At 43.3% G+C, this 12,345-nt stretch overlaps 1 protein-coding gene across 3 annotated transcripts; it reads left to right on the top strand.

Annotated features, from left to right (window-relative positions):
• Positions 1-303: 303 nt before the first annotated feature.
• Positions 304-11,345, top strand: LOC125287909 (E3 SUMO-protein ligase ZBED1-like). 3 transcript variants are annotated; one of them, XM_048233992.1, is made up of 5 exons: positions 304-331; positions 1,549-1,614; positions 1,914-2,018; positions 2,351-3,339; positions 10,840-11,345. In XM_048233992.1, the coding sequence occupies exons 1-5, from the start codon at positions 319-321 to the stop codon at positions 11,329-11,331; spliced, it is 1,665 nt and encodes a 554-aa protein (XP_048089949.1). In that variant the 5' UTR covers positions 304-318; the 3' UTR covers positions 11,332-11,345. The 3 variants fall into 3 exon arrangements, with proteins under 3 accessions (XP_048089949.1, XP_048089948.1, XP_048089950.1); XM_048233991.1 differs by lacking the exons at positions 304-331; positions 1,549-1,614; positions 1,914-2,018; positions 2,351-3,339 and adding exons at positions 6,494-6,955; positions 9,565-9,630 and having other exon boundaries at positions 9,866-11,345; XM_048233993.1 differs by lacking the exons at positions 304-331; positions 1,549-1,614; positions 1,914-2,018; positions 2,351-3,339 and adding exons at positions 7,797-8,592; positions 9,565-9,630 and having other exon boundaries at positions 9,866-11,345.
• The last annotated feature ends 1,000 nt before the right edge of the window (positions 11,346-12,345 follow it).

Raw genomic sequence — 12,345 nt, 5'->3', positions numbered from 1 at the left:
ATTAAAGATAAACATTTTTACTACTGAGAAAAACACACCTTTGACATGGAATATTTTATAATGGATGTCAAGATTTGCTGAAAGAAAATTTGAGTGTGGTTAGACTCCATAGCCTAATTGGTTTCATTGATATTGTTATTGTTCTCGCATTCTGACAATGAGATCAATATCCCTGTGCCACACTGGGAGATCATATGTCAATGCTGCCCCTCCCTTGTTGATTTGGTTCCACCCCTCACATGAAAACACACCTGTTTCTGATTCTCCAACACTCATAAAGGACATCGATTAGATTCAATGAGAAGTCGAAGACTTCAAATGGCGAATCCAGGTGGGTTTCTTGAAAGTGTTGGGCAGAGGTAGAGGCAGAAGCAGAGGCGCTGTCTGACAGTGCTCACCTGTCCCTTTGCCCTTAATGTCCAATGTGCTCTTTTGAGAAGGCTTACCCGTGGTCTTTTAACAATTTAACAAAAGGCATAGGCTAGATGCAATTAGCCATGAATGTTTCATAACAATTAATTAAATGATAATAACGTAGGCGTAACGTAACGTAAGTTCAATTGACTGAGGAATGTCTGTAAGCCATTCAGCTGATGTTGGGAAAACAAACCGTGTATAACTTCTTTGAAAACAATCTTGTTTTATTGTAGGCTTTGCAGCATTGACCTTTCAAGAAACATGACTTTATAACGACCTTATATCAGCTGCATTATCACTCTATTTCGTTTCCATTGAAACAGTAAAAGGTGTGTTCGTAAATTGCTGCTCCAAGCACACTTAACCACTCATAACATGGATGTCATGTTTTTATTCAGAGCGTAACACTCTCTGAGCGTTCAGAGCGTGTGAGGTTGAATTTACAAACGCACCCTAAGCCCAAGATCTTTTTGAAATGGCAAGGGGAAAGCACCGTTTTTTAAATATCTCATTGTTAGTTATGCCTACATGTTATCTTGGGCGAATGGAAGAGTGTTGCGACTGAACTATGCGAGGGAACGCAAAAGGTTAATTTAGCAAATAAGAGGTCTGAACTCTCCGGCTACAGTACATTCTATTTGTCGTACTGACCTTGTGAGAAGCCACAGCACTTCTAATTCTGACGTCTTGACTTTCGTTTCGAGTGAAAGTCGCCAGATTTATTTGTATAGCGCATTTAACATGCACAGAGTGCAACCCAAAGCGCTCCACATATAAGACATTGTCATTGACACAGACTAACAAATACAATAGATGCCGGACGGAGCGGCGTAGTCGCCAGCGTACCCGTGACACCAAGACGTGCAACAAACAAATTAATAATAAAAATAAAAATAAAATTAGTCCAGTTTCCAACCGGCTGAAAATGTCCAAGGGCAAAGATGACCCACGTGAAAACTGCGCACAGCTGTGTCTTCACGATGCAACACCAACAAAGTTCTTTATAACTGACCAACCCAGAGAATTCACTGGCAGTCTGGAGAGCACTGGAAGGACTAGACAGTCCGAAAGTGGCTGTGAGGGGCTCATTCCTCTGCGCTGCTAATGGTGTGCATGTTGTGTTCCTCACAGCCCCGTTGAAGACTGAGGAGACTTTACTCTACGAGTATAACCGGAACCAACCAACAATGGCATCCAGTAAGATACACACACACACACACACACACACACACACACACACATTTTTTTAAAAAGGTTTGATATGTTAAGGGTGCCTTCTGGTTGTGATTAGTGCTCAGCTTTAGGAACATTGGAAATGGGAGTGAAATGGGATGGACTCTTTACCAGAAAGAGCAAATTCGGATTTGCCAAAGGTTAATGTCATGTAGGAAACAAAGATCCTTTAAAATAGTAGTTCTAACATGTAAAACGACAAAAAGAACTGAAAATAGATACACATATTAACTGGTGCTGTTAAATCTGTTTGCTTGAAATAGGAAGAAAGCGATGCAGGAGGAGGAGTGGGAAACTGAACAGCAAGAGCAGAAAACTATACTTGGCTGAGTTACAAGCCATCACTGTACCTCAACAAGTCTCTCAAGGTTAGTATTCATGACCTTTTACAAGTCTAAAATCATGGACCTTCATCTTAAATATGTTCAATTACAGTCATGTATTCAAAACTGTGCATATAATATGTATAATATTTAGTTCGGAGGAATTCATTCAGTCTTTAATTTTAACAACTCATTCAGACATTAACAGATAGGAGAATGAAACCAATAATATAAACAAATGAATAATACATACATTTACACATTATAAGTCATATAATCCTGTAACCATTTATCAAAACAGAACAGCATTTGTTGACAAACTCAGGGAGAAGAAATCACAAAATTCAAGGCAGTAACTAGTCCTTTTTTATCAACAGTGGTATTCCCTTCAGGAGATGAGCTTCTGAAGCACCACCTGTTAAAAATGCTGGTGACCGACCTGCTGCCCTTTAGCAAGGTAAAAGACGTGGGCTTTCGAGCCTTCTGCAGGGGCCTGAACCCGACCTTTGACCCGCCGTCCTCCACTCTGTGGGTGCGCACAGAGCTCCAGAGCGTGTATGAGCAGATCAAGGTCAAGTTGCGTAACACGCTACAGTCGGTCCCCGAGGTGGCTCTGACCGCTGAGATGTGGACGCACACCTCGGAGGGCGTCTACTTGACGGTCAGCTGCCACTTCATCGATCGCTACTGGAAGCGGCGGAACTGCATGCTGGAGACGGTGGCACTAGACTCGGACAGGGAAGCGGGCCGCGTGGTCGAGCAGCTTCTGAAGACGTCTAGCGACTGGGGCATCGCCGACAAGGTCAAGGTGGTCGTGTCTAACATGATGAGCAAAGGGAGCATGACGGAAAGTTGCGAGGCCAAAGGCTGGGCGCACGTGCGCTGCTTCGTGTGCACTCTGGACATTGTGTTCCGTGAGGCGCTCGCCCAGCTCGACGAGCCGTCGTGGCGCATGCCGCAGCTCCTGCGCAAGTGTCGTGCCATCGTGCGCTTCTTCCAGCAGGACCGCGATGCCCAGCGGCAGCTCCGTGCCAACCAGGAGAAGCTGAATCTCAGCCCACTGCGGCTCGTCCAGGCCGCCGCGGAGGACACATGGCTGGACGTGGGTACCATGCTCCAGCGGTTGTCCGAGCAGCGAGCTGCCATCAACCTGGTGCTCCTGCAGCATGTCAAGGAGGACCTCTGGCTGAACGATCGCGATATGGAAAAAATCGATGCTGTACTAGTCGCTCTGCAGCCCCTCAGGGACACAGCAAAGGAGATGGTGAGCGACGGGTACGAGTCACTCTCCAACATCATCCCGCTCGTCGACAACCTGCAGAAGTCGATGGCCCGGCTGTCCGAGGATGGCAATCAGGTGGCCAAGGCGCTGGCAGACGCCTGCATGAGGCGCCGACCCACGCTGGGGACAACCGCTGGATGGCCGTGGAGCACTGCGCGATGGACCCGCTTCAAGAACATCATGCTCTTCAGCAGCAGGGCGCAGACGATCGAACAGAAACTCCAAGTGGAGCTGAAAGCTGTGCCCGAAAAGACGCCAGTCCATTGGGCTTTGGGACAGACGGCGGATAATGATACTGAAAGAGTACAAGAGCACCAACACGATGGTCAGAGATCAGAACCCGCTGGACTTTTGGAGACTCCCCAGGGGACTTAAGAAGCTAAGCCACGTCGCACAGAGGTATCTCACAGTCGTGTCGACGGCCGTACCTCTACAGAGGGCCTTCAACCCAGAAATTTCCAGAAGGGTGCACCACAGCAGGTGTCACCTGGAGCCTGAGAACGTGAACTTGATGATGTTCCTGAATGGACACTGGTCCATCGAGAACAGTAACTCACCAGAGTCAGAATAAATTTTGTTTTCATACCTTTTATATGTGGATGACCTCAGTTAATTTTGTACAATTCTGTGTTTCTGGTCTTTCTGATGGGATATGTTGTGCCACTTGAATATGATTGGTTAAATGTAGGATGAAGTTTGATATTTATAAATATATCAGAATATATTTTTGATAAAAACTACAATACAATTGTACAACTTTTAATGGTGGTTTGTTAATGACACCGACATACATACAGTACCAAACCTGAATGAACACTACCACCTAATTATATTTGGTAAAAAGAAGGAAAGCCACTCTCCTAGATATTAAAGGGCTTAACCCTTAAAGGCGTAGGTTTTTGAACATTCTAAGTTCAAGAACAATTGAAGGTTCTAAAATTTTATGTTGAATTCAATGAACCCAGATATTCTTTAGAATGTTCATGTGTGGACAAGCAGCACAATTTCTGCAAGGGAAGCACCCCTTGATGAAGGAGGGCTTCCCTGTGCGAATCACGTCCTGAATGAACACTACCACCTAATTATATTTGGTAAAAAGAAGGAAAGCCACTCTCCTAGATATTAAAGGGCTTAACCCTTAAAGGCGTAGGTTTTTGAACATTCTAAGTTCCGCAACAATTGAAGGTTCTAAAATTTTATGTTGAATTCAATGAACCCAGATATTCTTTAGAATGTTCATGTGTGGACAAGCAGCACAATTTCTGCAAGGGAAGCACCCCTTGATGAAGGAGGGCTTCCCTGTGCGAATCACGTCCGACCTTACAAATAGATTCTTTAAGTTACTCGACCTTTTATGAGTGAAGAGAGGTGGTACAGCAAGTGTTATTCAAAGAGGTGTCTGTTGATAGAATATGCCAATGTGTATTCACAATTGATTTGATGGGTCTTGATAATTTGTTGTATGTGAGTGCGTAGTTCACTGAAAAAGGACGTGTCTGTTTTTTTTTTCCCTCTTCGATAGTAATTCTGATCTTTGCGACGATCTTACTTTCTCATAAGCTGGGGTCAACCATTCTTCAGGGTACCCCCGTGATCGGAATCGGTTAAGCAAAGTTGACTGTTTTTCAAATTCCTCATCTGTCTCGCAGATACGTCGGACCCGGTATAATTGGCTAAGCGGCAACCCTCGTTTCAGCGCCACTGGATGGTGGCTGTCTGCACTCAACAACATGTTTTTGTCGGTCTCTTTACGAAATACTGTGGTGGATATTCGATTGTGTTGTTTCAATATTAAAACATCTAAAAAATGTATTGACTCCAAATCCCTCTCTGATGAAAATTTGATAGTTTCTAGTCTTGAGTTCAAAATGTGTGAACTCGGTCTCATTCCCTTTCCAAATCAAAAAACAGTCATCAATGTATCTTACCCAAAGTTTGACAAGATTGTTATTGTACACAAAATCCAGTTCAAATTTCCCCATGAACAGGTTAGCATAGCTTGGTGCCCATGGCTGTACCCTGCAATTGTAGATAATAATCGTTCTCAAATAGAAAGTAATTGTAGGTGAGAATAAACTCTGTTAAATCAGTGATAAAGTTTGTAGGTATGTCTAGTGGGGTTTCTAGTAAGTAGTGATTTAAAGCTTCTAGACCATCTTTATGAGGGATAGAAGTGTATAGAGAAGACACATCCAATGTCACAAACCAATCATGTTCATCCACATTTTGTATTTAAGTTGTAATCTGTTCAAAAGGTCAGATGTGTCCTTCAAATAAGATGGTAACTTCCTAACAAGAGGCTGTAAGTGGTAATCAACAAATTCTGACACTTTCTCGGTGAGAAAAACCCTAAAATCCAGTGTTGGTGCAATGGGGGAAAATGACTCACAGTTAATATATTGAGTATTGTGGTGTAGCAATACTTTTTGGACAAGAATTGCTAGCCTCTTGGTCACCTCTGTACACGCAAAAAATTAACTCACCATTACAATACAACAGTTAAAAATCAACAGTGAACAGTTTTAAAATGTTGGTAAAACTACATTGAGGAAAATAGCTATAATAAACAATACATTAAATGCAATATAAATGATCAATAGCCTAATGAAAAACAAATACGCTAATATACAAATATTACATACATTATGTATAAATAAACTTTGTTTATATATAAATTTAAGAAGCTTTTTTCACACTTCACAAACACCAACTGGAGAACCTCACCACTCACCTCACACACACACACACACACCAATACTACCCCCACACACACACACACAATCTATTACACCATACCCCACAAACACCATAAACATACACCCTATTACTCCCCCCCACACACACCATTTCACCCCTCACCCTCACCCAAACACACAATATACCCACTCCCCCCACACACAAGTACACCCCCCTCCACCTAACCCCCCTACACACACAAACACACACGCACACAGGTACACCCCTCTCCCCCACACACCCTATTACCCCCCCACCCCTTGAACTTGAGAAGGAAACTGATAAGATGAGTGGCTCATAGGAGGAATATACACTGCCTGTCTGACCCAGGTGTGGCAAAAACATCCCACAGTCAGGTAGATCACAGAATCACATTAGGTCACAAACCACCTGAAGAGTCTGAGCTAAAATGTGTCATAATGGATATGTCAGCTACAGAAGGCAGTGTGTCACAATGGAATTCTAAGCCACAGCATCCTCTGCCACCATAAGTTGTTAAATCCCTTTAGTAAGCAAGATCATATGTGGCTGACATGAACTATGTGAAAAACATCAATACTATCATCAGAACAGGGACCTGAGACAAAAAAACACTCAAGAATATCATACCACATTTTATATTTTGTGAATATACCACAAAATATAAAATACAAAAGGCAAAAGAAGGGAGAAACGTAACAGCTGATCTTCATCAAGGTGCTGGCAGAGGGCCCATTAGCAGCAAACTCAGTGGAGTAAACCATGCCAGACTGTGTAGACAGACCGAGAAGATCAAACAGAGACATGAGGTCCAGAGATTTGACCTCACACAATTGCAACCATCGGAGAAGAAGAGAGAGAAGTCAACCGCCTCTTAAGAACATGCTTGCTGGAACCAGACAAGAAGAACTTCCTCGATCTAAACACATTCTGTCCTTGTTCGACACCTTGTCCTTCACTAAAGGAGCCCCCAGTCAATCCCGAGGTGAGGATTGTCAGATAAAAAGGGTTGATCATTTCAGTGTTCTTTTTAGAGATGAGGACCCTTGATGGTCATTCTATTACATGATCTCTTAAGAACATGTCTTCCATTGTGCAAATGACAAAGAATGTTCATGAGCAATTGCAGGCTCTCAGTAATACTCATTGAGCTGATCCAGTTTGGGGCTACAAAGAAGCTGAGTAATGTTGTAATGTTGAGTAAGCTGTATAGTGGCTGCCACTGCATTTCTGAGTTCATCATCTAGTGGAGATTCATGCCAAACTGGCAGCAATCCAGACTTATGCTACTGCAGTTTGTGTGTGTGACAGACAGATATGACTAAAACTGAACAAAACTGTAAAATTGGCTAACTGATGGCACAGTTGTAGGCCTAAGATTAAATGCCCGTCAATCAATGTCAATCAGCAGAACATACACATACTGTATTGCCCAATAACCAATAAAATATCCAATTAAAGGCACACTATGCAGGTTCTTTAGCTTAATATGCAAGTGTTTTAGCTTAATTTACCTTCATTTAACAGCTTCAGAGTCATTGGAATGGTTATATGACTTTTTTCCGGTTGAATGGTGGCCGTCTCACTTCCCCCTAGCGCCTGTGAGCGGAAAAAAACACCCTTGCAACTGTGGGCCGGCGGGCCGACGGCCTCAGTGTCAGGAAGTATAACGAGTGTAACGAATTGCTTTACTGCATTCAAATACACATACACGCCAGGCACCGGCTAGAAAAAGGTAGCAATGGAGTTTCTCAGACATTCGTCATGACAGAGCCAGCGAAAAAGAAGCAAAAACTGAGAAAACAGTAAGGAAATTGCCAATACTGCATAGTTCACCTTTAAAACAGGTCGATATTTCATATGTGGAAAAACATCAGCAACATGGATTAATTGAGGAGTCGATACCATCATAAGACCAAGGACTTGAGACTTAACAAGACATTCAAAAGTAATTCAGAATCTGCAAAATTTAGAAAATTGCAAAAGGAAAGAAAAGCAAAAATATTTCATCATGATAAACTGATTGGATAGCCTAACTTATCATTAAATATGCTATGCCCTTTTTCAAAGCAAAAGTAGAGCAGTCATAAACCTTTGACCTATATTCCTCATTCAAAAGTGACTATGGTTTCAAGTAAATTGATGCTGTCATTGTATTGACATTCAAGGAGAGATCATTACAATGTTTTTTTCTGTCCGTGTCTCCAGTGAGATCTCTTAAGGCCTCAACACATAGGTCTGGTGTGATTCATAAGTATAATTCACCAAATCACATACATCTTACTAGTGAGAAAAACTTCACCTTTTGACATGGAATATTTTCTAATGGATGTCAAGATGTGCCGAAAGAGAATTTTGGTGTGGTTAGACTCACCAATTTTGGTGTGGTTAGACATAATTTATTGACTTGTTATCACATTCTGACACATTCAATGAGATCAGTATCCCTGTGCCACACTGGAGATCATAGGCCTACTTCAAATGCTGCCCCTCCCTTGTTTATTTGGTTCCACCCCCTCAAACGGAAACAGTTTCTGATTCTCCCACTCATCACCCACAACACTCATAAAGGACTTTGATTAGCGCCAATGGGAAGTCGAAGAGTGCAAATGGCGAGTCCAGGTGAGTTTCTTGAAGGTCAATGCAGAGGCAGTTATGGGCAGGCAGGCAGGCAGGGGTGCTGCTGAGGGGCCTCACCTGTCCCTTTGTCCCTTAATGTCTATGTGCCATTTTGAGAAGGCTTACCTGTAGTCTAGTCTTTTAACAATTTAACGATAGCCTAAGTGCAATTAACCGTGAACGTTTAATAATAATGTATGAAATGTAGTTCATGGTGAAACCAATAAAAATAGCTCCAAGCACACTTAACAGTTCATAGTATGAATGGAATTGTCGTGTGTTTGTTTAGAACGTCACACTCTTGTAGCGTTCAGAGTTTGTCAGGTTGATTTTAAAAACACACTCATAAGCTCTCAAGATCTTTGATATGGCAAGGGGAAAGCACAGCGAGGGAATGCAAAAGTGTGATTTGGCAAATAAGAGGTCTGAACTCTCCTACTACATTCTATTTGTCTCTCGTACTGACTTCGTATTGTGAGAATCTACAGCACTTCCTATGTTGTGTCTGACTTTCGTTTTGTGTGAAAGTGAAACTGGCTGGTTTGCATGTTGTGCAACATGCTGCTTTGAATGTTATGTTCCTCATATCCTTTACTATACAGTAAATATACGGCACCACACTTTATCTCAATTGAAATTCTGGACAAGGTTTATTGAGATAACATATGCGGAGCAACGGAAAAAAACATCAAAAACTTTTTTCAAAAACTGCTTTGATGTCATCGTGTTAAGCCAGCCTTCATGGTTGTGATTGGTGCCCGGGTTTAGGAACATTGGAAATGGGAGTGTCTTTACCAGACAGACTTGCAGAGCTTATCCTAGGTTGTCATGTAGAAAACAAAGATCTTTTAAAATAGTAGTTCTAAAGAGTGAAACAACAACAACAAATAACTGCTATTCCATGTGTCAAACAAGAAGACCGAAAACAAGAAACAAATATTAACTGGTGCTGTTAAATCTGTTTGCTTGAAATAGGCAGGAAGCGATGCAGGAATATGGCTGAGTTACAAGCCATCACTGTACCTCAACAAGTCTCTCAAGGTTAGTATTCATGACCTTTTACGACTCTAAAATCATGGACCTTATCCTAAATGTCTTTAATTAGCCATGTCTTCAAAACTGTGCATATAATAAATATAATAATTACATATACACATTATAAATGATATAATCCTGTAACTATTTATCTTTAAACAGAATAGCATTTTGTTGACAAACTGAGGGAAAAGAGATCACAAAGTTCATGGCAGTTAATCAACAATGGTATTCCTTTCAGGAGATGAGCTTCTGAAGCACCACCTGTTAAAAATGCTGGTAACTGACCTGCTGCCCTTTAGCAAAGTGAAAGACGTGGGCTTTCGAGCCTTCTGCCGGGGCCTGAACCCGACCTTTGACCCGCCATCCTCCGCGCTGTGGGTGCGCACAGAGCTCCAGAGCGTGTACGAGTACATCAAGGCTGAGGTGCATAACATGCTGCAGTCGGTCCCAGAGGTGGCTCTGACCGCTGAGATGTGGACGCACACCTCGGAGGGCGTCTACTTGACGGTCAGCTGCCACTTCATCGATCGCTACTGGAAGCGGCGGAACTGCCTGCTGGAGACGGTGGCTTTAGGCTCGGACAGAGCTGCGGCCCACGTGGTCGAGCAGCTTCTGAAGACGTCTAGCGACTGGGGCATCGCTGAGAAGGTCAAGGTGGTCATGTCCAACGTGAAAAGCAAAGACAGCATGACGGAAAGTTGCGAGGCCAAAGGCTGGGTGCACATGCGCTGCTTCGTGTGCACTCTGGACATCATGTTCCGTGAGGCGCTCGCCCAGCTCGACAAGCCGTCGTGGCGCATGCCGCTGCTCCTGCGCAAGTGTCGTGCCATCGTGCGCTTCTTCCAGCAGGACCGCGATGCCCAGCGGCAGCTCCGTGCCAACCAGGAGAAGCTGAATCTCAGCCCACTGCGGCTCGTCCAGGCTGCCGTGGACGACACATGGCTGGACATGGGCACCATGCTCCAGCGGTTGTCCCAGCAGCGAGACGCCATCAACCTGGTGCTCCTGCAGCATGTCAAGGAGGACCTCTGGCTGAACGATCGCGATATGGAAAAAATCAATGCTGTACTAGCCGCTCTGCAGCCCCTCAGGGACACAGCAAAGGAGATGGTGAGCGACGGGTACGAGTCACTCTCCAACATCATCCCACTCGTCGACAACCTGCAGAAGTCGATGGCCCGGCTGTCCGAGGATGGCAATCAGGTGGCCAAGGCGCTGGCAGACGTCTGCATGAGGCTCTTCGGCCACGCGGGGGACAACCGCTGGATGGCCTTGAGCACTGCGATGGACCCGCGCTTCAAGAACATCATGCTCTTCAGCAGCAGGGCGCAGACGATCGAACAGAAACTCCAAGTGGAGCTGAAAGCTCTGTGCCCGAGTAAAGACGCCAGTCCATTGGGCTTTGGGACAGAAGAAGTGGATGCGATACTGACGGAGTACAAGAGCACCAACACGATGGTCAGAGATCAGAACCCGCTCGACTTTTGGAGACTGCCCAGGGGGTTTAAGAAGCTAAGCCACGTCGCACGTAAGTATCTTACAGTCGTGTCGACGGCCGTCCCTCTACAGAGGGCCTTCAACCCAGAAATTTCCAGAAGGGTGCACCACAGCAGGTGTCACCTGGAGCCTGAGAACGTGAACTTGATGATGTTCCTGAATGGACACTGGTCCATCGAGAGCAGTAACTCACCAGAGTCAGAATAAATTTTGTTTTCATACCTTTTATATGTGGATGACCTCAGTCAATCTTAAACAATTCTGTGTTTCTGGTCTTACTGATGATGGGATAAGTTGTGCCACTTGAATAGGTAGGATGAAATTTGAAATATTTAGAAATATATCAGAATATATTTTTGATAAAAACTACAATGCAATTGTACAACTTTTAATGTTGGTTTATTAATGACATAGACATAGTGAGTACCAAACCTGAATAAACAATACCACCTAGTGGTAAAACAAAAGAATTGAGGTCTAAAAAATGCATATTGAAATATAATATCTAGTGGTATACTAGTACAAGTGTGTTGGTCATTAAATATAGCCAAAATCAAAGTAAAAATATATATTTAGGCAACCACATTTCAATCTGCAGTTTGAATAAACAATGCCAAACAATGATTTATCAACATTTTTGTAACAAAGTCAGCTATTGCTCACTGAAAAATGTAAAGCAGGCAGACACAAGTACATTCTACCTCTGACTGTCTGTCTAGCCCCTCCATCATGGAGTTTTTGTTTTGTTTTGTTTTCCGAAATGATCTGGGGACGCCATGGTGACCACTTGAGGTTGACAGCTGAGCTAATGCTCCAGCTTGGTGATGCTGTCGAATCAAACAAAGCAGGCTGTCCCATCGATTGGCATGTGCTGCCTTTATGTAAATATAGAGAAGGTCCACGTTAACCAGAGGAGACACAGAATATACATTACCACTGTGGATTATTTCCTATACCAAAAAAGTGGCATCACTCTAAAATTGAATAATTAGAAACGTTGGTGAACTGAAATTTACTTTCTGATGATGTCCACTGTTGTCATGAGGCTTCCCAAATTTGGGACTAAAATTGAAAGGAATAAATCAAAGCATAGGATAAAGCAAGCCATTTGGGGCTATTTGATTACATAAGATGAGGGTTAAGTTGACACCTTACTGGCTGCTAGACTTGCAGAATGACCCATATGGGCAGAATCCTATGAAGTACTTCTGACACAAAACC

This window comes from Alosa alosa, chromosome 22 (assembly GCF_017589495.1).
Source record: "Alosa alosa isolate M-15738 ecotype Scorff River chromosome 22, AALO_Geno_1.1, whole genome shotgun sequence".
Classification (NCBI taxonomy): Eukaryota; Metazoa; Chordata; class Actinopteri; order Clupeiformes; family Clupeidae; genus Alosa; species Alosa alosa.
This window is presented reverse-complemented; position numbering and strand designations above follow the sequence as displayed.